Raw genomic sequence first — 27852 nt, forward strand, 5'->3', positions numbered from 1 at the left:
TACCATTTTGAGTTTGACCCTCAGCACCTCGTTTTAGTGTACCTCCTCTGCTCGTTTGATGTTAAAATGTCATTCTTTTTTAAAGAAATTCTGGTTTTATCATGGATGGTAGTTTTTATTTTATAAATTTACAAGATGCAGAAAAATATAACCCCTCATATTTCCATAACTCAAATGTACAATGATTGACACATATTTAATTCCAGTATTTTTTTTGAGAACAGACATATTATAAATAGAGGTTTAAAAATTACTGTCAATCATCTCCTCCGTTACACTGTCCTCTCCTTTCTCTGAGAGCAGTGATCTCTCTCTTTCTGTTTGCACCCGTTCCTGGTGTCCTGAAAGGCCTTCTGCTTCGGAACCTTCTCAGCAAAAGGCTCACACGGTCCTCGTGGGAAAGTCATGGTCGGCGGCACTGGTCAGGCAGTTGGCCTTTGTCCAAGGGCAGACGTCACTGTCTCAGCTGATGGAGGTGTTGAGAAGAAAGAAACTGTAGGTGCCCCAGTGAAAGTGGTCTCGTTACCGGCCGGGAGAGCGGGCCCAGAGCGCTCTGCCTGGGGTAGTGTGTGGGTTCTTGACTGCGGGCAGGGGAGGCTTCATAGCGCCCGTCCAGGTGATGTGAGAACATGTTTCCTAACTCTGGGGACAGGGAGACGAGGAAGGTCTTGGGATGGAAGATGCAACAAGAGCCTGGGCAGTGCCGCTTTGGCTCCGAGAAACGTGGGAAAGGAGTGAGCCACGGGAGAGCAGTGGCTCTCGACCGGGAAGTCTGGGGGTGCTGCTGCCATCTAGTTGGTAGAGGCCCGGGATGTTGCTAAACATCCTACATTGCACAGGACAGTGTCACCTGCCCAACAAAGGGTAGTCTGGTCCCACACGTTGACAGTACCCAGAGCGCTGTTTTGGAGAGAAGACGACCATGATATTGATGCATATTCTTCTAGAGAAGTTTTTCATACTTTGCATACATTTAAAAGTCTGAGTAAATATGTCATATTGCATTGTTATGCATGAGTAGTCTTTTAATTTATATAAATAGTATCATGAAATATTCTGCATCTTGCTTTGTTTATCTCTTCAACATTTTCTAGATCTATCTTGATATATATACATATTTATAACATGCATTTATATGTACATATAATTTCTTTTAACTGATCTATAGTTTGCTGTTTTTTTATTGAGATGTAACTGGCATATAACATTATATTAGTTTCAGGTGTACAACATAATGATTTTATATTTGTATATGTTGTGAAATGATCACCACTGTAAGTCTAGTTAACATCCATCACCATATAGAGTTACTTTTTTTTTTTTTTTTAAATCCTCACTCGAGGACATTTTTCCATTTTCTGTTCAGATAGAGTGGGAGGGAGAGAGAGGAAGAGAGAGAGAGAGAAACATCGACGTGAAAGGGACACATTGAGTGGCTGCCACCCACACAACCAACAAGGGCTGGGGACAAACTGCAGCTGAGGTAGGCACCCTTAGCGGGAACCGAACCTGGGTTTCTCTGGACCACAGGCCCACACTCTAACCGCTGAGCCAAACTGGCCAGGGCTAGAGTTACTTTTAAGGTTTACTTTCCTAGCAACTTTCATATATACAATGCAGTATTATTTTTCATTGATTTGAGAGAAAGAGAGAGAGAGAGAGAGAGAGAGGAAAAGAAAGAGAGAGAGAGAGAGAGAGAGAGAGAGAGAGAGAGAGAGAGAGAGAGAAACATTGCTGTAAGAGGAAAACATCAATTGGTTGCCTCCCATACACAACCCAACCGGGGATTAAACCTGCAATCTGGGTATGTGCCCTGACCAGAAATTGAACCCACAACCTTTTAGTGTTTGGGACAACACTCAAACCAACTGAGCCACCCGACCAGGACTATAGTACAGAATTATTAACTATAGTTACCATGTTATAGTTGGCTGTTTTAAAAAATATCTTAATTAAAACATTGATAATCCTATTCCAATGTCCCATGTTAGGCTTGCTCTCTTTTTTGGAGGATCAAGTTTTACTTCCCCATGCCATTTATAAGTCTGGAAACCCAAGACTAGATGTCTCCAGTCCTGGTTGGCAAGTAGGCCCATATTCTGGAATGTTAATTCTCCTTAAGACTAAATTTTTTGAAAATAAAGCAATATCAAAGGGCCCGAGCATCCTCAGTCAGCTGATGGGAAGAAAGAAATTGTGTCACAGTTCTAAATTAATGTTGGTAGGGCCAAAACACCCAGGATTAAAATGAGGTCCATTCAGATTATGGTTTCCAGAGAAAATTGAATAAGGCGGTGAATGCGGAAAAGGGAGGCCACTTTAAGGAACTTCATCAGTTATATAGATTATCATGTAGCCAAAGGTCAAGTTATTAATCCCAAAGGCTAACCACTAAAGGAGTTTCTTTAGAAAGCACCCTAATCCCAGTTAAAAAGCTCGGGTTTGATCTTAGCCACCTCCCAGCTGCGTGACTTTGCACAAGTGACTTAGCCATGAAGTCTCAGCCTTCCCCGTCCCTAGAATACAGGTAATGATACACCAGTGAGCTTTGCAGAGATAAAAGGAGAACAATATTTGGTATCTGGTAAGTTTTCAAAAATCTTAGTTGATCCTGCAGTCTGAATCTAAGGAGATTGGATTCTTTCCTATTGGCAGCAAGGAAGCCTTTGGAGTTTCTTTAAAAGCATGGGAGTGATATGTTTAAATGTGAGTTTTTGAAAGTTAATTCTGGCTTGGAAGCAGTGTATGAGGAGAGTTAGAAGTAGGGAGAAGTTGCAAGCACAAAGATCAGTTATCAGGCTTTTGAAATAATACAAATGAGCCTGGCTGGTGTGGCTCAGTGTTTGAATGTCGACCCATGCACCAAGAGGTCGCTGGTTCGATACCCAGTCAGGGCACACACCCAGGTTGTGGGCCTGATCCCCAGTGGGGGGCATGCAGGAGGCGGCCAATCGATGTTCTCTCTTATCAATGTTTCTACCTCTCTCTCCCTCTCCCTTCCTCTCTCTCTAAAAATCAATAAAGAAAAAAAAAAAAGAATGCAAATGAGAGAGGCCTCTCTGGACTGAGTGGGTGGGGTGAGTGGAGTGGAAGGGAAGGAGGGGAGAAGGATGTAGAAAGAAGGGAGAAGGACGTGAGGGCTACTTCGGAGATGGCCTGAGAACGTCTGAAGATTGATTGGATGTGGGTTGAGAGAGAGGAGAAGATACTGGGATAATACCCAGGTTGTTAGCTGGGTCTCCTGAATGGCTGATGATACTGAGGAAGATAACAAATCAGAAGGAACCACTGAGGAAGGATGTGGAAGAGGAAAATAATAAGCGTGGTTTTAGTCCAGGTTTGTGTGAGTTGCCTGAGGACACCCAGGACAAGAAGTGGGTAGTTTGTGAAGGGATCTGAGGACAGAGCTCCAGGGGACACGGACAGCGGATGGGGTGTGGGGGGCAAGAGCAGCAACTGAGAGTGAGCAACTTTTAAAAGAGTGATTTTCGCCCTGGCCGGTTTGGCTCAGCGGTTAGAGTGTCGGCCTGCGGTCCGGAGAGACCCGGGTTCGGTTCCCGCTAAGGGCACGTACCTCGGTTGCAGTTTGTCCCCGGCCCTGGTTGGTCGTGCGGGTGGCAGCCACTCGATGTGTTCCTTTCACATCGATGTTTCCCTCTCTCTCTCTTCCTCTCTCTCCCTCCCACTCTGTCTGTACAAAAAATGGAAAAATGTCCTCGGATGAGGATTAAAAAAAAAAAATAATAAATAAAAATAAAAGAGTGATTTTCAAAGAAGGTGGAGGAGGAAAGAGGAGATTCATTAAAGGGGGCATGCCAGGGCCAAGAGCAGTAGGAAGTCCTTGGAGATTGGGAACTGAGTAGATACTCCAGACAGGGTACTTCTGAAGCCACTGGTAACCTTGGGGAGAGCCTTGTGAGTTGGGGACGTGTAGGGGACAGAGGTCAGAATGAGTAGGATGAGGATCGAGAGGGAGGACCAAAAATGATGAGTGCTGGTGGAGAACAGAATTACAGAGAAAATCTCAAAGGTAAAGGAAGAGGGAAGACTTCCGTGTAATTTTAAGACTCCTTGCATGCTGCTAAGAGGTGGGTGGGATGGGAAAGCGGTGAGTGGAGGTATTAGTAGAACTTCTGGGGAGGGGGAGGGCTGGAAGAAAGAGCACCAGGGAGGAGTCAGTCTTAGAGGCATCACTTTTAATTGAGAAGGAAAGGGGGAAGGTAGGTAGGAGACAAAGTGAATAGCTGAAGGGGAGAGAAGTGCAGGGCTTCATAACTGAAGACCTAAATTTTCTCAGTGAAATAGGAGCCCCTGCAGCATCTGCTGAGTGGAGAAGACGGGGAAGGTTTGGAAGAGCTGAAGAACAGAGCAGATTGGGGAAGAGTTGCAGGCTTGCTGAGTCACCAAGTATGAGAGGGACAGAATGGGAGTTGCATTCACTGGCACAGATGGGCTGTTGATTTCTGGTATTGATCAGTTGCTCAGGGACAAGGGAAGTGGGAACTTAGATTTCCTCCAAGACGGAGCATTGTTAGGGTGGCTGTGTTGTGAGTTCAGGGTGTGAAGGAATGACTGACCATGAAGCCCTGTCTAGGTTAGAAGTTAAGAGAAGGGGGTGAGGAAGAGGTAGTATAATGCGAGAGTGAAGAATTTGGGGTGTTGTGGCTTTATAATGTCGACAAAGAGGATTAGGAAGAGATGGAAGATAGAAAAAGATCTTTCTGAAATAGGTGTTTGGTGGAGAAGTAATTCTGGGTGAGGTCAAAGTTCAGGTGGATATGCAGGATGTGAGGGCGAAGGTTATTGGGGCGGAGAACAAGGGGCTATGAAACTAGGGTACTATGCACATGGGCATTGCACACAACGGTAGGAGTCAGGGTGCAGGAGGGAACTGGTCAGTTATTACTGCATAACAGTCACAGAAATCTTGGTGGCATGCAACACTGAGCATTGATTCAGCTTCCATATCTGGGGACAGTCAGTCGATCTAGGCCAGACTCACCTGGGTCATTTTGTTGCCCCTGCATCTGCAGGTTGGATGAAATCTGGCTGATCTACGTTGGTTGTGGTTGGCAGTGGTGTGTGTGGCTGGCTGGCTGCGATGGTTCTAGTTATTTACCTCTTGGGACTGGCAGGCTAGCTCAGGATGCTCTTCTCATGATGGCAGAGGTACAAAAAGGCAAAGCATGTTCCAAACTTTTGGGCACATTGTGCCTGCTAACATGTCTTTGGCCAAAGTCAGGGGTGGGGAAGTACACGCCACCCACAGAGGTCATCGAGGGTGGGGGGCAAATATTTTAAAAACAATAACCTAATTGACCACAGGTGGTAAATAAGCAAAATGGGGATGGAGAGATGATGGGGGTGCCGGGGGCACAGGGCCCTTGATTGACAACCGAGGAGAACAAGGGGGAGGACAGGAGGCTGTCTGCTCTGCTCCCGTCCTGAGGTGCAAGAAGCCCCAGTGAGAGCGTTTGGCAAAGAGAGTATTTGATTGGAGAAGACACAGGTTTCTGTATTGTGAGGTGTCACACATGAACAGCAGGGATTCCAGAGGCCACAGAGGGAGGGTTAGCCCTGGGAAAAGAAACTGGCAGAATACACACAAGCACAAAGCTGTTAGAAGAGCTTGGGCTGACCACGGTGAGCTCTCCAGGAGCCCTATTGTTTAGGGACCGGTGTCCCCACGTTGCTTTGAATCGGGTTCTGCGTGCTGGCCCTCTGACTGAGGAGGCAGATGCTTCCCGGGGAGATGTTTCCAGGGACAGGTGTCACAGCTCCACACTAGACTTGGGATTTCACAATTGCTTTTACTCTGACAGGGTGTTGGGAGTTTTTTCCCCCCACTACAAATAAGGAAGCAAGAGGGTGGATGTGGGAAGGAAACTACAGTAATAGAAATAGCATCCATCCTTGGACAGAGAGAGACTCCAGGGGAAGGATGGATTGGGGGCGAAGCACGTCAAACCTGTGCGTTATCTCCCGGCAGAGTCTCTGACGACCTTTCCCTCCCCCTGCCTGGGCTGGAAGCTCACTGAGGGTAGAGGCCGAGCCTGTCCTGTTCGCAGCTCTGTCCCGGGCCAGCAGCACACACACAACATGATAGGTGCTTGATAAATATTTTTGAGTGGATGAATGAATGATAACACATCTTAAAGTCCGTCTATCTGTCTCTACTTTCCTTTGAAGAACTCCAACCTTTCTTTCGGTCACACCAGTCAACACATACAGGGGATCAGGCTCCGGGCATTCATGGAGAGTGAGACACAGGCCTTGCAAGACGGTCATGTCCCTCTACTTGCAGGTCAGGGGACAATAGCTAACGATGCAGCGCTACATAGAAAGCCTCAGTGTGCCCATCTGCAGAAGGTGGCGGTTCAGCCAGATTCTTTCCTACAAGGCTCCTAGACGCGTTTAGTATTTTATGGCTCGTTTTGAATCTCTGGAACAAGGAAAATGGTTTGATCTGTCTTAGTCAGCTCGGGCTGTTGCAATAATCACCCCACAGAGTTGGGGGTTCAACAGCAAATATTTCTTTCTCCCAGTTCTGGAGGCAGGGACGTCTAAGGTCCAGGAGCTGGCGGATCTGGTGCGTGGTGAGGAGCCGCTCCCTGGTCTGCAGAGGGCTGTGGTCCGGTATACTCACAGGGAGGAGAGCAGAGACTGGAGGAAGCCAGCCCACTGTGTCTCTCCTTGTAAGGCCCTTGCCCCATTCATGAGGGCTTCACCCGCCTGTCCTGATCAGGTCCCAAAGGCCCCACCTCCCAATACCAGCACACTGCGGATCAGGCTTCAACTGATGGATTTGACTGTAGACAATTATTCCACCCATAACCATGATTCTGAAAGGTATTTGACCATGAAGCCTTTTCTTTCCTTAGTATTATTTTTTTAAAAAAGAGCACCTGGTTTTCTAGGGAGCACACTTTAGGAGATGTGGGTTAGGGCTAATTCTGGTGGATCAATCCAGGCTGTACAATTTCTTCCGAAGGTTATCCCCATCCTGCCTTCGCAAGTGTACTTGCACCAAACTTAAAAGTGGTGTTTATTTCCCCCTGCGCTCAGAATGTTTTTGTAGAGTATCCAAATGGGTTCATACATCCAGTTATTCTTTGTCCTGATGATGTTGGAGGGGGAAGTTCAGGTTTCAGGATTCAGGACTGGGTGGTACCTACTAAGCTTCTATTTTGGTCCACTATCCCTAGAATAACCCTGGCTCACCTCTGAGCACCTGCACCCCAGGGAGGGCTTGTGGCATTCAGGATAACTCGCTCTGGAGCTTGGGACAAAGGGACTGGGTTATAGAGGGATGTAGCCAGAGGCTGAAAGGTCTGGACGTGTCAACACAGGAAAGAGTCAGGAATTCTGAAAATCAGCTGTTCCGAGGTAAGATACTACTTTACCTTGAACAGGAGCTATTAGCTGCTTTCTCCCCACTTGGATTTGTCTACTTGGATAGGATGTGGTCTCAGGTATTGGATCAACCTGGCTGTTTAGGTGTATGGGGAAGGGCCGGGATGGTTACAACTAGACATAGGGATCAAAGTCAGGTTCCTCTCATATCTCCTCTGGATAAGAGCCACGGCCTCCAAATTGGCTTCCCTGTGTCCTGACATAGTCCTTTCAGAACCAGTTCCTGCACCATCTAAAACACGGACTTGGTCCCATCAACTTCCTCTGGTTAAGATCTTTCAATCAAACCAAGACCCCCTTAGCTTGGCATCTGGGACCTTTGGAACTCTGCCTTCAACTTGACTTTTTAGCTTCACCCCGCTCCCCACTCTTCATTCCCACCCACCCCTCATCCTAGCCAGATGGAACTTCTTACTGCTTCCTGAGCACCCCGGGGTATTTCCCATCTCTCTGCCTCGTCCGTGCCTTTCCCCGTGCCGGCGGACCTCCCCTGTGGCTTGGTCCAGAAGAGCCCCTCATTCTTCAAAGGGCAGCTCCAAACCTTCTACCTCTCGACTAGTTGTTGGCTTCACCTCTGTGCTCACATAGCACTTGTCCGGACATCTTTATTCAAGTACCCTCACTTCCCCTTACGATCGTTGCTGGCATGTCTGTCTCCCCTCACTCTCTAAGCCCTGTCTGAGGTCTTTGGGACTTCAGGGACTACAGGTGCCGGGTAAGTAGTGGGTATTTATTTATTGGAGGTGTGTTGCACGAATGAGTGAGTGAGAGTGGTATTGAATGAAATGGAGATTGTGGTCTCGCAGGAGCCTCTAGTCACCGTGTCTCAGGCACTCACCTTTCGGAATATATGACAAGACTCCCCTAGTGTGCAATAACAAAAGCCCAGCCTGGATTAGCAGATGGATGGAGTTATGGGACAGTTTTACAAGAGATGTATGGGACAGGGTGGTGGGGCTGACCGAGAGCTGAGAAACCGTTTGGCTCGTCTCTAGGGCCCAAAGGGGAATGGTCAAGGGGTTCCAGGAGAACTGTCCCCACCGCCTGGTACTGACCACCAACCTGGGCTCCACCAGAACCTCTCACCAGTTCCTCTCTAAAGGCCTATTTTGAAATTTGCTTTTTCTAGAGCTATTTTCCTTTCCTAAGCCCTATAAATAAATAAAGGCACTCTTTGAAAAAATAAAGAGATGTAGTTTTGTTACTTTTCAAGCATAGTACATCGAAAAAAAACCCCTAAGATATAAATAGGTACTAATAAGGAAAGTGGGAAAATTAATGAAAAATTATAGGTTGTGTTAGTCCTGATTGTGTAATAATGTATCATAAAAAAAGACCATAAACATTCCAGAATTGATTCACTGAGCCCTGACGTTGAATGATAGAATAATCAATTTTTTGAGACTTGAGTTTGAAAAAAATACTGATTTTTATTTTTAAAACTTCAAAATATTTTTACTGTTATGTGAAACCTGGACCTTGTAGAGAAGGATGTAATTGGAATTTCCTACCCTCCAGGATATGGAACCTGCAGTTGGAATACTGCAAATTTTGGACTAGCAACCTTAGAAGAAGAGGTTTGTTGTTATATAAAAATTCAGTTTGTTATAGGGCAGAGTCCGGCACAGGTGCGTGCACTGTGTGCCTCCACATGTGTTTAATTACTGCGAGATGACCATAGCTTTCGTTTTGTGTGCCCGTTGTAATTAATGGGTGGTGGGAAGATTCAGGTATTTATCATCCTTATCTAACAGATGCCAGAAACAGTCATATGATGCTAATCAGTGTGACATAATGATAGAAACACGGGACTTCTTGTTCAAATGCCCGAATTTAAAATTCACTGAGAGCACTTGCTGGTTCTGTGACCCTGAACAAACCATTTTCTCTCTCTGAGCTTTGGTGTTTGTCTATATACCAGTTGAAACAATTGACACCTTACGTGTCATTCTGAAGGGCTGACGAGAGTGTTTGTAAACTCTGAGATGCTATGCACACAGTGGTGCCGACTGTTCTTTCCTATTTTTCTTTATATTTTTTTATTTCTCACCTGAGGATACTTTTCTATTTATCATCAGATAGAGTGGGAGGGAGGGAGGGAGGGAGGGAGGGGGAGAGAGAGAGAGAGAGAGAGAGAGAGAAACATCAATGTGAGAGAGACACATCGACTGGTTGCCTCCTGCGCGACCCGACCAGGGCCGGGGACCGAACCACAACTGAGGTTCGTGCCCTTGGCCAGAATCAAACCTGCAACTCATTGGTCCAAGCGAGGGCCAACGCTCTAACCCTTGAGCTAAACCAGCCAGGGCTAGTGCCGACAGTTTGTAATGAAGCTCGTGAGATCATTGCTGTGTGCACTTAGGGCCTGTTTTGCTCTGTGCATGTTATTTACGATGGTTCCCGTGAGCTTCGCCTGTTTCACATTCTCAGCTCACAGTCTGTGCTGACTCACAGACTCGGCCGACCTCATACTCCTGACTCTCACAGGGTCCCACCTTCTAGCTTTCTGCAGTGACCTTCTTCTGAACAGGCAGTTTATAGTGAAGCTGGTGAGGTTGGACCACTTCATGGGGTTCATAGGCTTGAGGGTTCCATGTTAAGTGATTATAGTAAATTTGAAGCTAAGGACTTGGACTTTCTTTCCTTAGCTGCCTCAGGATTGGGGCTCAAGAACCTTCTTGAGCAAAGCCTTGACCAGGACAACTGGGGTGACTCAGTTCTACCCTACATGTCTCTCCCTGTAGGAGGTGAGTTCAGGCATGTTCTCATGGTAAAGGAACCAGAGTGAGCAAGAAAAAAAAATGCAGAAGTAGTTTCCAAGCCTCTGCTGGTCTCATTTTGCCAACCTCCCACTTGGCGAAAGCAAGTCACACGTCTGAGCTTGGTGTCGAGGAGGCTGGCGGGGTGCAGTAATGTTAGATGCAAAGGCTAAGGAGATAGGAGGATAAATTAATACTATCATACTACTGTACAGCATTATGGAAGAGATCTCTAAAATCATGGTGTGAATAGGTGAATAGACAAACAGCAATGATGATGATGGTAATGGCTAACATTTACTGAATGCTTACTCCGTGCAGTCTTTGTTTTAGGAGCATTACATTCATTCCCCCTCACTGAACCCTCGCAACACGGCTTTGCTGCAAGTACTAGTATTACCTCTCCTGTTTCACAAATGGGAGCACTGAACTTCAGAGGGATGAAGTCATCGCCAAAGGTGACAGAGCTCGTAAGTTGAGGAGCTGGGATAAGAATCCAGGACTCTCTTGCTCTTAACCAAAACCCAGATCCAGGGGGCAGGGATCCTCCTTGAGATTTACTGGAGAGAAGCTTAGGACAAATAGTGGGCAGCCCCATTTCATGCAGAGGGTGCTAAACTCAAGGAATGTTCCCTAGCGGGAGTATTTACTGATGGTAGGACCCGTGAGAGATGCACAGGTTGTAAGACTCAGTTCTGAGCTAGTATGAATGAAACGGCAAATCTGTCCAAGAAAATGACAGTTCCTTTGTGACATTTTGAGGGGAAAGTAGGAGATTTTAGGGATAGTCTCTTACATGCTGAGGTTGGTATGGTGCAGTGGTTTTGAAATTGTGTTCTTTGGGGCTCTAGAGATTTTGATGATAAAATTTGGAGAAGTGTTGAAGAAGTCAAGGTGGAGGCAAGTCTTCTTCAGAACACTTCTTCTTTTAACTGCCATATTTTGGGGTTTGGTGCAGTGTTTCTTTTTCTTTTTGGAAAAAAAATAAGGGTCTCAGTGGCCTAAGAAAGGAAAGTCATTGATCTTATAGAAAGATCCCTGGTGCCCTATACATGGAGTTACTTCTGCCCAATTGTGCAATCTTGGACACTTGCTTGACTGTCCCCAGGATTCTTCCTTTCTCCCTCATCTATAGAGCGAGGGTGGAAGGTGACCTTTCCTGTCTTCTCAAGCTCTGATATTCTTTCTCTTCAAGGGGGCAGCTTGCCCGTTACACTGTCAGGAATGGAATTCTAGAACTGTTCTGTCAATGGTTTGACCAGAATTCTCTGCCTTGAATTTTTTGAACTTCCATCTGCTTCTTCACCTTAGTTTAGTCAGCAAACGTTTATCTATGACTGACTCTGTGCCAGGCACCCTGCCCACCTTCCTTCAAAGCTCTTAAACTGCTAAAACCTGCTCTGGTCTGGGAGAGTCCCAAGAGCTCCCCCTAGCTGTGCCTTCTTCTCGCCACTGGCCTCCTTTCTCCTCTTTCTGCCTCACATGCTTGTGCCTCTTTGCATGACAGAGTATGAGGGTTGGCAACAATTTATACTCTGTAGGGTTGGCAGGGGGGGCAAGGATCAGTGGGGAACTGGAGGTGTTGCAGTAGGTTTGGTGAGTGGGTCACTGTGCCCTGCCCAGCCCTCCTCAACCACCAACGGGGAGAGTCATCCGATCAAAGGACTTTGTTGATTTAGGTCCCTTTCCTCTGGCCACCTCCCTCTCCAAGGTGATGACTTTCTGAGCCAAGGTCAGAGTTAAGGTTTGGTTGTTTGGTGGCAGTACTTGTATCTCCTGTTCTCGGTTCTTTGGCACCAGCTAGGCTGGGGAGATGTAGAAGGAGTACAGAAGTATATATAGAAGGAGAGAAGACTGGAGAATGGAGAGTGCTCACTGGTACCCCAAAGCTCTCTTAGACAAGGGAGACCCTGGAGCGGAGACTTGGAGGAGAGGGTGTAAAATCTGAGAAGGTTTGGGGAAAGGCACTCCAGGCAGTGGGAACAGCAGGTGCAAAGGCTCTGAGTTCGACTGCATGTAGGGAGTTCTGAAAACACAGAGGGGTGGCATGTCTGGGGTCCAGTGAGCAAGGAGATGAGAAGCAGTAGATGAGATTGGAGAGGTGGCTGGGGTCAGACTAGGTAGCCCACAGATCTTGTGGGCCACAGGGTGGATTTCTGGATTTCATTCTGAGTTTGTAGAGAAATCATGGGAGAATTATGAATAAGGGAATGATAACTTCCTTGTGTAGAAAATATTCCATAAGAAGTAAGGATGGAAACGAGAAGACCCATTCGGACACTAGTATGTAGTCCAGAACAGAGAGAAACACTGGTGTAAATGTATCCACCCACAGTTCTCTCCTACGAGGTCTCGGGTCACTGGGTCAAGCCTGGAATATCCTGCCCAAGAGTCAGGCAATACTGGGGAGCTTGGGGGTGGAGAAAGGGAGATGATAAATTGTGGGGTGGGGGTGGCAGTATGTGGCATGAACTCTGGAGCCAGATCTAGTTCTGCCTCTTATTAACCGTGTGACTTTGGGAAAATTATTGATCTCTCAGGGACGTCAGTTTACTCATCTGTAATAGTTACTACTTCTTAAAGTTTTTGTAAAGATTCAGTGGCTTCAGGTGTAAGATACTTGATGCGGTGCCTGGCACAGAGCACGTGACTGAACACGTGCTCTGGCTGCTGCTGCTACTATTGTAAGAGTACGTGCTGGGACAACGGTGGGACGGCCTCACCAGTGGCTTTCCAAAGTCATGGCAGGACCAAATTGACACTGGCCTTGGTCCTGAAAACACTGGGCAATTCTCAAAGGCTGACCTTAGCCTGCCCCAGACCCCCAGGCTCAGCCCTCATCCCCAGGGCAATCCTCCCCAGTGACTGCCCCCCCCTGCCCCTGCTTCCCGCCTTCATGTGCTACACTCCCAGCCATCACATCGCACTACAGGAGCCATGCTCTGCGCCTCACACCTCCAAGTGCACCCCGCCGATGGGGCTGTGCCAGGCCCCACATTTGCACCATGGTGAAGCTGGGGGCTGTCTGGTCTGGGTCCACAATCTCAAGTCTGTCCCAAGCCTCTGCCACTCCATTTTGCTCCCCCACTGCCAGCTCTGGCCCCACTTGCTTTGTTAATGGAGGATTTGTCAAGTAATGGGAATAATTAGCACAGTGGGGGCCTCCCTGTGCCCTGGAAAGAGAACAGAGAGAGCCATCCCACAGCCCCAGACATGATTGCCGGGCAGGCTTATTTTCTCTTGTCTGCCTCTCTCTCCCCATCCCTTGCGTGTGTTTGATTTTTCCCTCTTTGTGTGGAGAGAGTTGGCTTGGAGAAAAGACCCGCAAATTGCCCTCTTGCTGGGCTGGTGCTGTGAGAACTGGATAAGATTGCCTACGCGGACTGGATAATTCCCTCTCCCCTGCCTCCTTTGTTGGGGGGAGGGTGGATCTGCTGAGAGGCTAGTTGGTTTTACCCTCCCTTTCTCTTCCTCATTTTCTCTCTCCCCCAGCCCTCCCCTCCCCTCTCCTCTCTGTCGTTCCCTCATGTAAAGAACTCACTGACTCTCAATTGAAACCTTTTTTTAATGGTCCCAAGAGGCGAGGATCTTGAAGGGTGATTATCTTCATTATAAATTATTAACTCTCCCAGCAGCCAGATGGCTTCCCAACCCATGGCTTGGAACTCCGGGCTGGGGCAGCCCGCTGGCTAGGAGGGGGGGATGGAGAAGGGAGGCAGCTGAATGGTGGACGGCCACAGCTTCTTGGATTCCTGGCGACACCTGGGATGCTGGGGGGAGGGGGTGTCAATACGTTGCAAGGCCTGAGTCCTCTGGTCTTCAGGGAAGAGTTTGCTGTTGGGTTTTCCCCACTAGACAACTCAGAGCTCCCTGGGGGATGGAGTAGAGGTGGCAGGCAAGGAAGAGACTAACACCATGAGAGTGGCTTTTGATATCTACCTTAAAGAACTGCCATTCGTGGTAAAAGGCATGATTATTGCCTTACACCGTACAGCCTTTTATTTCCTTGGGTGCTCGCAACATCCTGGAAGATGTATTCATTGTTCTCCCCAGTTTACAAGAGAAGAACTAAAAATTGGACAGATCATAGGGTTTCTCATAAAGTCACTTGGTGACTTGTTAGTAGAAAGGCAAAGCCTGGTTCTGACTCCTAGTCCAGTGGCCTGTCCCACAAACCAGACTTCTCCTTTCTGGTTACCTATGTCCTACTCATCCTTCAAGTTTCCATGTAGGTTCCCCCTCCTCTGAGAAGTCTTCCCTGACCATACAAGGGCAGAGTCGTCTATTGTTCTTCTGGATTCTATTGCAATCCGTGCACAGACCTATTTAGTGTTGGACATACAACTGCAAAGGGTGTCTCCAGTGATGGGCAAGCCCACTTCACTTGGAGGTGGTCTGTGTACAAGATACAGACATAAATCCTCTTCTTAGCCTACTAGTTCCTAGATGGATTCTTTCCTTGAGGGCCACAGAGAACCGGTGGGATCTCTTCCAGACGCCTGAAGATACTGCTCATGCTATTGCCGAGTTGCCTCCATAAACCCAAACACACTCATACCACCAAAGGTTTCTCATATAAACAGACACAAGCGTGACTCTTACCATTGTCTGTGTACTGGGAATGAAGTTGAAAAGATGTCCACCCAGCCAGCTTTCCCTCCCTGAGCAGACCAGGTGAGACCCCAGGAGCAGCCAGGGCATCAAGGACAGCAGCAACCACAGTGGTGGCTCACAAGTACGTGGTGCTTATCTGTGCTGAGCACTGTTGTAAGGACTTCACTTTGCCCTAAGTGCCTTACTATGGTAACTCATCGATATCATCTCCATTTTACAGATGAGGCAACTGAGGCACAGAGAGGGTAACTGACTTGCTCAAGGTCACATACCATGTTCTGGGTCTGGGATTTGAACCCAGGAAGTCTGGCTCCAGAGTCCATGCATTTAACCTGTATGAAAGGGGCACTTATCTTAACACTAGTGCTCTGTTTGGACCCTTCAGACTGACCTATACTTGGCAGAACCTGCCTCTCCTCTTTGGTCTACCTCCTTATATTATTTAGACTCATGTCTTTCTTCTCTACTAGCATGTAAGTGCCCTGCAGGGTTTGAACTATTTTTTTTTTTTAATCTTTGTATCTACACCATGAGTTCTCCATGGTTTTTAAAAAAGTTAACAAGCCCTGGCCCATGTGGCTCAGTAGTTAGAGCATCAGCCACACACCAAAGGGTCTCAGGCTGGATTCCTGGTTAAGGGCATGTACCTGCGTTACAGGTTTGATCCCTGGCCCCTGTCAGGGCACATACGAGAGGCACCCAATTGATGTGTTTCTCTTGCATCAATGTTTTTTTTCTCTCTCTCCCTCCCTCCCACTCTCTCTAAAACCCAATGGAAAAAATATTCTGGGGCGAAGGTTAACAACAACAATGAAAATAAATTAAAAAGTTAACAGAAAGATTTCCTTTCAACGTACTATCCTCCAGCTCACTTACACCTCTCTCAAAGAGTGGGGCTCAGAATAAAAATCTAATGACCAAATTGACACAGACGATCACCTCTTTTTTCTTGTAAGTTATATTTTAATTAATTTGGTCTAAAATTGATTCTTAAATTCTTGTATATCATATAGTTACAAATTCTACCTCCCATCCTTGGGGGTTATTTGGGAAAATAAGACGTGTGGCTTTTCCACTTATATTAACTTTGGTCTTATTACACGCAGGCTGTAGTCCAAGCCAACCCTGGCCTCTGGGGTCCTGTAGCATTACCCCAAGTGCTCACTAACTCTCAGTATCAGTTCATCTCCAACATGACCCGTTCCAGCCGAGCTCTGTCCTCTTCATTCAAGCTCTTGACGACGATGAGGAATGGGACAGGGCCTGACCTCGTACTGGGACTGCCTCCCTAGGGTTCACCACCTCCTTTGAATGCTGTGTTTAGCCAGGGACAAGTCTTCTTGGTTCGGTTCCCCGCACATGTCTCATGTCATGAGAAACTTTTCCAAAAGACTGGCTGACATCCATATATATTATAACTGTCTCTACTATAATAAATTAGTATTCTTGACAGAAAGGAATTTAGCTTAGTCTGACATGACTACTCCTTAGTTCTTATGGAAAACTTAGTTCTTAAAGAAAAAGTATTATAGTTCAAGGTTAAAAAAAAAAAAGCTTCTTCTTTTCTCTCCCCATCTCCGTCTTCTTCTCAGCATAATACAAGCTTCAAAAGTCCTTTATATGCTTATTTGACAGACTGGAATTGAGGTCCTTGGGGGCTGTCTCCCGTCCCTTTCCTGAAGGTGTAGGGACAGTGAACTGAGGATAGGGTAAGCTCGGTGGCTGAGGCACCCTCAAGACTAGCAGCTCAGCAGTTTCCAGGGGCAGAAGAAAAGGTAAAAGGAGGAGTGATACTCTTAGGCATGAAACAATTGTGAAGAAGGGCACTGGGGTGTGGCGTGAACTGGAAAGAAAGGATAGTGAGCTCCCTGATGCAAAACCAGTGGCTACTTGCTGATATCGTCCCAGGTAAGAGGTTGGCTTTGGCTGGAAGCATAACGTACATACAGAAAAGTGTATGCATCATAAATGTACAGCTCAACCAGTGCACGTTCACAAACTGAGCACCATGTGCGACAGCACCCAGATCAAGAAACAGAACTCCTTTACCCTCCTTGCCTTCCTCTAGTCCTGAACTCCCCCAAGGGTCACCGTTGTTCTGACATTTAACAGCATAGAACACATTTGCCTCTTTCTGTATCTTATATAAGTGGAATGCATACAGTATGTACTCTTCTGTGAGATTCATCCATGGTGTTGTCTGGAGATGAAGACCAGTCATTATCAATGCTATGTAGCATTTTGCATGAATACACTACCATTTATTTATCCATTCTACTGCAGATGGACATTGGGTTATTTTCTAGGTTTTGGCTATTATGAATAGCAGTGTTATAAACATTCTCATGCATGTCTTTGGTTGGACATATGTAAGCATTTCCGTTGGCATATATCTAGAAGGAGAATTGTGGTGTCATGGGGTAAAAATGTTCAGCTTTAGTAGCTGCTGCTGTGCATTTTTCCAAAAGTAGTATCTGTATACATTTTAAAGTTTAATAAAGTGCAAAACCAGCCTGTGAGATAAATAGTATCATTCCCATGTTTTTGGATGAACACACAAAAGAGTTGCCTAAGGTGAAATAGCTATAGAAACAAGTCTGGATTTAAATCCAGCTCCACCTGATGCCAAAGCCCACGCTTTTCATCACTACTCTGGACTGCTTTCATATCTTGGAGAGAATTCATGCCCTCACCTCCCTCACTGCCTGCAGTTTAACCCTTGCTGTTGCATTACGGTAGATAAGGGGTAAGGCTGCCCTATTGGTGTACTATCAGGAGAACCATAGTTGAGTTGATGAACTAAATCTTTGAGGCTGTTGTGCCTGCATCCCCCCCGCCAAAGCATCTAGGGATAGAGCGTGCTCACATCCTATGTCTTTGCTCAAGGACAGAAACAGGTGGGGGTTAGAACATTGGTGGTGTGGGTGAGACATCTGACACGTGTTTCAGGTCACAGGAGTTCTACTGGGTATGGGTAGTCTTATGAGATGAAAGTTTCTGTTGATGTGTCAATGACAATGTTTTTGAAGGTCTAGTATTAGCAGCATATCAGTCAGGACTCTTGGTCACAACCCAACTGAAACTTACTTAAGCAAAAATATTTATTTTTGTTCATGTAATGTAAGTCCCAGGGTCCGTTGGGCTTCAGACCTGGCTGCATCTAGGTGCTAAAACATCACTAGAAATCTGTCTCTATCTATCTCTTGGCTCTGTTTTCTCCTTTGACTTCATTTTGAGACAATATCATCTTGAATAATAATAATGGTAACTGTCATCAACTCTGGACTTCATTCGACAGTGTGGTAAGCAGAGAGGGCCCTTCTCCCAATAATTCCAGCAGAAGTCCCAGAGTTAACTCTAATTAAACTCAGTTTGGGTGGCAGGCCCATCCCTAAACTCGTTACTATGGCAGCAGATGGGAATGTGCTAATTGGCTGAACTGGGTCGTAGGTTCTAGGATTGAGATGAACCCCATCTAAATGACCTGGACTGAGATTTCTGGTGAAAATCACTTTACTGTCAAAGTGGAGCAAGGGGGTGGTGACAAGGGGCAAGTCGAACCATCAGGAGCCACTACGCAGATCTTCTGGTCCTGGTAAGGGGCATAGAGGGATGTGACTGAGAAGTGCTAGCGGAAAACTGGCAAGTACTGTCAGGGGCCTGTGGCATACCAGCAAGAGAAGGCATGAGGAGAGTCATCATCATACCCTCAACACCTGTCCTGGCTCTAGACCAGGCCTGACTTTCTCCTGGGTCTGTCTCCGGGAGCAGAGGAGCCATGCCTTGGTAAACAGCCTGCGTGTCACAGTCCTGGGAGGACACCCCGCCTCCTAAGCAGCCGGATAGTGAAACATTTGCAAAGATGTTAACCCCACATAAAAAGCATGCCGTTCAATAATTATGTAAATTAGCTGGCAATTAGATAGTGTCACTCACTTTTCCTCTCTTGCTAGATTTCCACACAACAGATAACTATTTGAGCTTCTGCACCAGCTGGGGACACTCCATGTTGGCTCTGGGGCAGACCACCTATGCCCTTGGCTGCCTGGGACATCCTAGGGCTCAAGAGAGGGTGGCAGATGGCTGACCAGTGGGAAGGGCTCCCCGGCTCCCACTTCCCCATTTCTTGAGCCTTAGAATAGTCCATTAAAGGGCTAGGGAAGGTTGGAGGATAAATTCCCGAGGTCATTGACTCAAGGCCTGTGATATTTAATGTAAGGTGATCTTTAGCTTTTGGCCACTTTGGCAGTTTCCCAGAGGTCACAGGAATGTTCACAATCCAAGAAATAAATGGAAGGGCTGTAGGAGAGAATGTGGGGGAACTCTCAGCTGTGAAGTCCAGATAAACCCAACTCTGACGTTACTAGTCTTAAAATCAGATTCTGCCAGGCCCCCGTGGGAAAGAAAGCTGGTTTTCTTTCTGACCCTGCACAATGCAGTCAGGGGAATGTTGGTAGTTTGAGGGCTGGGCTGGGGGCTCAGCAGGCAGGACAGTGTGGCTACCCCAGAGCAGGCTGGGTAAATTCCTATGATCCTCCGCACAGGGGAGTGTTCTTGGGTAGCTTAGTTCTTAATTCATGGGTTTCCCCAGATCACTAGGCTTGGGCTACTTTGCCCTTTGGGGTCATCCGAGGTTGGCATCCAGAGAAGTGTGGGGGCTCAGGGTTGCTGTCACTGTGTAAAGCAGGGTGAGGCCACTGCATGGAGCAGACTCAGAATGATCCACAGGGATGCTCCTCAGCTTCTGTTTTTAAGCTTCATTCTTTGTACACATTTCCTGAGCTCCCACTCCATGCCAAGGTCCTGTGGCAGGCACCGTGGTGAAGCAGACCCCGTCTCAGAGAGCTCCCCGTCGAGCTTCCAGAGCCTGGGCTCTTCGTTGCTGCGCCTGTGTCTCTAAAGTACACTTGCCCCCACTATGAGAATGGTTTCTTATTCTGCTTTGATACAGCAGTGGCTGGAAGGGATCGGAGCTCAATAAACAGATTGGATTGAGCAAGTCATTTAATTTATATAGACAAGTAAGTGACTCTCAGAGGCCCAGAGGTGAGTTGATAGTATAGACACGTCTCAGAAAGTTTGGGACGGTTCATAACAAGGGTTTCCATGTCTCTGCTCATCCATGATACTGGGCCTTCCATCTGAATGTCCTTGCCTCCCCCTGAGGGTCCTGCTGGCTTTAGCCATCTGAGCCTGGGCCTTGGCTGTCAGCCAATGGACTCCTTGGTGTAAAAGGGCAGGACAGGGAGAGAAGACGGAGGTGGAGCGGCCAGGACAGTGTCACTGTGAAAGCACTTTTTCAAGCCTCTTGGCCTCACACAACATGGGCTCCGTTACGTATCACATGATTTTTACTTTCTCGGCTCATCATTAATTCGAAGTTTGGGGTACCCCTGTGAGAGGTGTGCTCTTTCTGCACACACGGGCCTTGCTTCCCTCTCATCTAAATCAAATTCGTGACTGGGAAGATGAGAAAGGGGAGCAGCTGTCCCCTGAGCACATTTTCCAAAAGTGGTCCCTTTTCCAAAACTTTTAAGGAAATACGTAGATGTGGCAGTTATTGAGACCAGAAGGAGCCCCCTTTTCAGGACAAGGGTTTCTTCTCTCCCCCGGGGTGTTGCCTTTGGCCTTGGTTGCCGTGCCTGCCATCATATAATGGGCACATTCTCAGAGACTGGGTCATGTGCCATCATCTTGCCTCCTGATACCCACCTCTGGCTTCACGTCTCTCACTCACTCCATGCCAACAGCAATGGCCTCCAACATACCAGCCTGCTCTGGTCTTAAGACCTATGTATACAAAATGGCAATGAATACATATCTATCGACAATGGAATCTACAAACAAAATGAACAAGAAGAACAGAAACATTCTCATAGATACAGAGAACATTTTGTTGGTTGCCAGATGGGAGGGGGTATGGGGGAATGGGTGAAAAAGGTAAAGGGATTAAGAAGTACAGATTAGTTGCTAGACTGACAAACCTCAAAGGGAAGGGGGTTGGGGGGTGGGAAGAAATAAACCAAAGAACTTACATGCATAACCAAAGGACACAGACAACCGTGTGGGAAAAGGAGGGAGGAAGGTGGGAGTGGGGAGGAGGGGGTCAATGGGGGAAAAATGAGGAACATCTGTAATACATTCAACAATAAAGATTAAAAAGAAAAAAAGACCTATGTATAGACTATTACTTCTGGAACATTCCTCTTGGATATTTACATGACTGGCTCCCTCATCCTCTTTCAAGGCTTTCCTTACATTAAACTTTTCCCAAAGACTGATTTGTGGTGTTTGCCTAATTTCATGGTGTGAATACTGGCATTGTTGATTTTATGCTACCAAAGTGACATCAACAATTTCTGAAATTTCAGCAGTTGGTTCTCATCAGCCCGCAGGAATGGCACCCCCATGTCCCTGTGTCCATGTTCAGATGAGCATCTGTTGTGCCAATGGAAGCGCCCAGGCCACACTTTCGGACACAATGGGTGGACAGGAACTTTTACAGAATTCAGGCGCTTCTCAGTGGGCTCAATCAGCCTCTCATTGATTGGGTTTGCTTGTTCAGTGGCAATAGGTATTTGTTCCTTTGAAGAGGAACAGCATTTCCCTCTTCATAGCAGGGGTAATGACTAGCTTTGCTAATGTGGTCATCATTAAAATAGTGAACAGTAATGGTCTGACAGAGACCATGGTGAATGATCAAATCTGTCAATTAATAAGCAGCAACTTGCACAGCTCAAGGAAATTACACTCACTCGTTGCTCTCACATGAACAGAGGCATCTCCACTCAGCTAGATGGGCCAGAGTCTGCCTTCAGAAACCAGATCATCGCCCGGCCCATGTGGCTCAGTGGTTGAGCGTCGACCCACATACCAAAGGTCACTGGTTCAATTCCTGGTCAAGGCACATACCCAGGTTGTGGGCCCAATCCCCAGTGAGGGGCATGCAGGAGGTGGCCAATCAATGTTCTCTCTCATCGATGTTTCTCTCTCTCCCTCTCCCTTCCTCTCTCTCTCAAATCAATAAAGAAAAAAAAAGTGTTTTTTAAAAAAAGTATTTGTGTTTTAATATACTGTTCCCACTTCACAGACATACATACACATACATACATCATACATCATCCTTTCCTATCTGGACATAAGAAAGTAAGGGACTTAGTGTTCACTGAGCACCTATTATGTATATAGCCTCCTTCTAGGATCTTTTCATACATGATCTCATTTCATTTTCTTTCTAAGCTTGGAAAGAGGCTATTATTTTCTCCACTTTAGAAATGAGGAAATAGAAGTTCAAATAGGTTGAGAAATATGCTTAAAGTTCCACATACAAGAACTAGTATTCAAACTCAGGCCTCAAGCTCATATTTTGACCCTTCCCCCTACCATTTAGCAAGAGATGAAGTTTCTTTTGCTCAGTATTCACCTTCTAATTTATTTTCACTGATTTTTATAAATATTTCTTTCAAAAATTAAAGATGGGAATCTATCTCAGGCCGCCTACACTCAAGCATGATCAAATTGAAAAAGAAAAATCTAAAAAAAAAGAAAAACCACCCTCAGTCATTTTCATGTCTTTTAATAGGTAAATAACTTAAAATTATGTGTGTGCATTTGAGTATAAAATGTTAGCACTTATCTCAAAAAATACATTTTGGCTATGAGACCCTGTGATATGAATATTGTACAAATGTACTGATACATCTTTGGGGGTTTTATGCTATTTTTGCATATAGAAAAACAGTGCATTAATAGGAGCTGAGCTCTGGGGCCAGGAGGGGCTCTGGCAGAACCCTGGTCCTCTGTCCTGTGTGAAGCACCAAGCCCTGGGGAATCAGTAGCATAGCTTGGCTCACAATCCGCACTCCGTCAGTATCTGTGAAATAGTCTGCAATGTTTTCCTGACGCGTGCCCTAATCTTCCTCTCCTCTCCTTTCTCCCCATCACCCTTCTTTCTGCAGGTCCGTTTCTGGAGTCCCGGAAGCAGGCTATGGGCAGGATTGCCCCCGGCCCGCACCATGAAGCCTGAGTGTGCTTCCGCTCTGCCCAGGGCCCTGCGCTGCGGGGGCGCTCAGCTTCCCGCCGCCCCTCTCCCTGCAGCCCCCTGCTGCTAGGCGCTAGACCTTCAGGACTGGTCCTTGGCCCGTTCGTTCCTACCTTTCACCTGGCTCACCTCACTGACCACTCCTCCTCGATCTGCGTACCCGGACCCCAGCCCTCTCCCTGGCTCCCTGGCTGGGGCGTTCGGGGTCCGCTGGGAGGAGCGCATTGCTGAAGGCTTTCGCACCCTGTATCTTCTCCTGAATCAAGGCCTCCGGATCCACATGGATAGCTGAGATCTTCTCTGGGAGAAAGACACTTGGCTCCTCGCTCCAGGCCCTCCTTGCCCCAGCCTGGCTTTCCTTTTCGTCTGCTGCCCTGTCCTTCTCCTCCGCCTCCTTTGTGAATTTCTTGCTCGTGTGCCCATCTAGGGCTGTCTTGCTCATTTTCCTCCTTCCTCGCCCTCTCAATATCTATTTGTGCATGTGACTTCTCCCTCTTGTGTGCTCTCTGTCCTCCAACCCATCGCTTCTTCCTCTCCGCCTCTGCTGCAAGGGGGCTCGGTCCCCGAGGGCTGTTCCTGGCTGTCTGCTCCTCGGGGCTCGTCCCGGCAGCCACGATGAGCTTCACCGTGCACTCGGGGTTCTTCACCCTGAAGGCGAGCGTCCTGCTGGGGTCCCTGCTGGGGCTCTGCCTGGGCCTGGAATTCATGGGCCTCCCCAACCAGTGGGCCCGCTACCTTCGCTGGGATGCCAGCACGCGCGGAGACCTGAGCTTCCAGTTCAAGACCAACGTCTCCACGGGGCTGCTCCTCTACCTGGACGATGGCGGCGTCTGCGACTTCCTGTGTCTCTCGCTGGTGGACGGCCGCGTGCAGCTCCGCCTCAGCATGGACTGCACCGAGACTGCCGTGCTGTCCAACAAGCAGGTGAACGACAGCAGCTGGCACTTCCTCATGGTGAGCCGCGACCGCCTGAGCACGCTGCTGGTGCTGGACGGCGAGGGCCAGTCCGGGGAGCTGCAGCCCCAGCGGCCCCACATGGATGTAGTCAGTGACTTGTTCCTGGGCGGAGTCCCCACAGACATTCGACCTTCTGCCTTGACCCTAGAGGGAGTACAGGCCATGCCCGGCTTCAAGGGATTAATCCTGGATCTCAAGTACGGCAACTCAGAGCCTCGGCTGCTGGGGAGCCAGGGTGTCCAGCTGGATGCCGAGGGAGCCTGCGGTGACCGGCCCTGTGAAAATGGTGGGATCTGCTTTCTCCTGGATGGCCATCCCACCTGTGACTGTTCTACCACTGGCTATGGTGGCAAGCTCTGCTCGGAAGGTAAGGCCCTCTTCCCCATTCCTCTGTTTAGAGACCTACCCAGTGGGTTGGGCGAAGGCCAAGATCCCCGATGGAAACCAGTTTATCACTGAAGTGCATCTTTAGCTGCATGTTAGATAATAGGGTCTTTTCCCCAAAGACACTCAAATGTTTGACTATACTAAAAGGGCTGGATGGAGTGAGTGCAGAATCCGTGCCCAGCTCAGCTCCTTCCACGGCAGCACAGCTTAGCAAGACCAACACGGGGCAAGGAATCAGACAGAAATGGGCAAAGTGATTATCTGTTCCTCCTGATCCCTTGAAAACTGGGCCTCTGGGGGTGGATTGGAAAGTCCCCATTACGTCCTCCTTGTAATGGCCAGCATAAGGAATCCTGTGCAAAGAACCAGGTGGATGAACTGCAGGTTCATGCTTGGCCCCACTGTAAACCCAGCCCTTCAGCTGTGCCCCTCCACCCACGATTTGCGGGAGGTGTCTGGAGGGTAGTCAAGGCATCTGGGGATAGGCTGTGTCGCCTCCTCCTCCTAGCACGAGGAGTTTTCATATGGTGTTCTTCTTTCCTGCTCTCCTCTCCGTGTATGAGGATGGTACAGCAAGGCACAGAGACTACAGGACCCTGTCCATCTAAGCCTCCGAGGGAGCTGGCAACACCCAGCATAGCCTTGGAGAATGCCCAAGTTCAACTACAACTTCCCAGGGAGAGGGAGGAAGGGAATTGTGCCCAAGAGCTTAAGCTGCCCTCACCGTATTCACCAAATTCTGACTGTTTGGGATTAGATCTGAGAAGTGGCTCAGACTTTACTTAAAATCAAGATTCCTGGACTCCTGAACTCACCAAAGGCCTAGATTTCAGGAGGAAGAGCCACAGAAATGACCGAGTGTGTGAGGATTGGCCGTATGGGGGTAGGGGAAGGTTGGGATGAGGAAGAGGCAAGGAAGCATTTTCTCCCATCCTTTTTGAGTTAAGCCCTGGATTCTTCTAGGGATGTGTGTGTTGCCATCTCATGGTCTCTGCATGGAGCTGGTGGGATGGTTTAGACAGAATAGTGATTCTCAACCTTGGCTGGACATTAGGGTCACCTGGAGGAGTTTAACAACTCTCTGGTCAGCACGAACTGATTTTTTCAGAAACTTGTAGGGGGTGGAATCCAAGCATCTGTGTGTGTGCATGCGTGTGTGTATATGTATGTGTATATATACCCACACACACATACATACACACATGTATATAAATAAATATGTGTGTGTGTGTGTGTGTGTATATATATGTATATGTACATATATATATATATATATTTTTTTAAATCCTCACCCGAGGATATTTTTACATTTATCTTTGGATAGAGTTGGAGGGAGAGAGGGAGGAAGTGAGAGAGAGAAACATTGATGTGAGAGAGATACATCGATTGGTTGTTGCCACCCACACAACCCCAGCCGGGGCCGGTGATGAACCACAACTGAGGCACATGCCCTTGGTCAGAATTGAACCTGGGACTCTTTGGTCTGAGGGTGCAAGCATCTGTACATTTTTAAGGCTCCCCAGGTGATTCTGTTGTGCAGCCAAGATTGAGAACCACCAGGTGGAGGGAGGGCGGGGGAGGGGGCAGGAAAGAGTCTTGGCCCTGACTCCCAGGATCTCTGCCTTGAGGTGAGGCCCGCTGCCTTGAGATTGGTTAAGGAGAGAGTTGCTGCAGATGTTCCTCAAACTTTCCCGGAAGATCTGAACCCCTAAAGCAGGCTGTAGCTGATAAAAAGTTTAGTTACTAGTAGCTATTTAAAATTAAAAAAAAAAAATCAAAACTAAATTTATTTCACAGGTGATACATGCTGGAGCCTAGGACACTCTCAGGGTCTGGTTGGCGGTCTCCATGTAGGTCATGTACGGGCTGTCACAGGAGTGTCCCTGGGTCTCTGCTGCTTCTTTCCCCTCCTGGGCTGGGCACTGTATCTCCTTTCCTTTGGAAGGTCCCCAGGAGAGGCAGACACAAGACATGCATGTCATCCTTTTCTGGCTTCTGTCCCCCCTCCCCCACTGAGCCCATTGGAAAAAGGGGTGGGGAAGAGGGGCCAAGCCAACTCTAACCCACAAAGCCACTGCGGGCCTGTGGCTACTGACGCACTTCTCGCACTCAGGTGGCTTCTGGAGCTGACAGCTGTTCTGAAGCTTCTGGGCTTTGGAGAAAGTTCTGCCCGAAGACGCTGACACGGTCACTTGTTTTCCATTCGCCTGAGGGATCTGTTCAGTGCTCAGAACTTGTATTGAAAGCTGGCATTCTTCCCTTCTAGGGACCAGGGTGTTTGCAAGTGTGTTGCTAACTTGCTGATTATCCTTGATTGCGGTTTTTGTGTTTAAAAAGAACTCATTTCCTCTGGGCAGGTCTGGATCAGCACTTTCTGCAGGAAGAATCTCTCTGCTGTGTATGTATACAATTAATCTTCTCTCTCTGTCTCTCTCTTTTTGTTTTGGGGTGTGTGTGTGTGTGTGTGTGTGTGTGTGTGTGTGGTCTACAGTGGAATTTCTTTGAAGCAGATTGAAGATAAATTTTTAATAGCTAAATACAATATGTATATTTTAATAATAGTTCTTTCTACAGGGCTCAGATCATCTCGTGGCTATGGACTGATACTTCGGCCTGTAGAAGGCAAACACACAGCTTAGCTCATTTATTCTCTTGACATGTAAATAGAGTAAATAAACTGTGTAGTAAGAGAAACGGTTGGTCTGGAACAGCAGTGCAAAGGTGGAGGGGAGGGCAGCTGTTGCAGATGTATTAGAACTTACTGTTGATAACTTGGAGCCTGTTGATCCTGGTAATTGTCCTCATGTCTAATCAATCACAAAAATGCATCAGGCTTTTAGAGAATATCTGTTCTTTCCACACACAGTTAATTTTTAGAAGAAACAGGAAAAACTCACCTGTAACATATTAAGGGGGGACAAAATCAGAGCAGTTGCTGAGTGTCGAGTAGATCTGCACGAAACAGGATAAATAGCCTAAACAGGCGCCTGCCCATTTTCCCAGGGTACTGTGGTGAAGCAGGTACAGAGGATGCATCCATTCCCTCCCCTTCCCCCTTTCCATCGCACAGGCCACAGAACTGAAGCCAGGGGACGTATCCCGCAGTCAGTCCTGTGTACCAGGCATCTGATTGTCCCAGTCTGCAGGATGGGCCCTACCCCTGGATTTCCTGAGGGCTTGCATTCGGTGTGGAAGATTCGATTTGCACTTCACGCTTTAGCAGTTCAAGAGCGGGAAGAGCTGAGCGGGCTCCTGCAGCTTCAGATGGATGTGGTCAGGGCCTGTTGGAGGCGCTCTCTGTGCTTCATTAGTTCCTAGCACGCCGGTGGTGGTGATGTTTGTCTGGCTTGCTACGCCTCGATGGCTCCAAAATGTCTCCATGCTGCACCCCAGGAAGAATGCACAGAGGGGCTCATTTCTTTTATGGGCTTTGGGCTATTTTCATCCCTGGTTGGGTGTCTTCTCTGGGTTGGATTCAGAGGACACTGGAGATAGCTGCTGTGGGAGAGCCGGGCCCCGCAGTGAGAGGTCCTGGGCACAGTGTCTTCCCCCCCTCCTGTGTGGTGGAAGGCTATTAGCTCTGGCTGCAGACTCAGCGCCACACAGCCTACATGGAAGAGACTCCCGTGGCAGTTAATGGTCACATTGAACACTCTGGCACATGATGAAGGGAGAAGTCAT

The 27852-nt window shown here is 47.6% G+C and overlaps 1 protein-coding gene across 3 annotated transcripts in view; it reads left to right on the forward strand.

Annotated features, from left to right (window-relative positions):
• The first annotated feature begins 23442 nt into the window (after positions 1-23442).
• NRXN3 (neurexin 3) overlaps positions 23443-27852 on the forward strand; it is a 1496329-nt gene continuing 1491919 nt past the window's right edge. For all 3 annotated transcript variants that reach the window (XM_036267618.1, XM_036267616.1, XM_036267617.1), the window contains exon 1: positions 23443-24151. In XM_036267618.1, coding sequence (XP_036123511.1) covers positions 23443-24151 — 709 coding nt within the window. The remainder of the gene's footprint in view (positions 24152-27852) is intronic.

Source organism: Molossus molossus, unplaced genomic scaffold (assembly GCF_014108415.1).
Source record: "Molossus molossus isolate mMolMol1 unplaced genomic scaffold, mMolMol1.p scaffold_m16_p_1, whole genome shotgun sequence".
In the NCBI taxonomy this organism is placed as follows: Eukaryota; Metazoa; Chordata; class Mammalia; order Chiroptera; family Molossidae; genus Molossus; species Molossus molossus.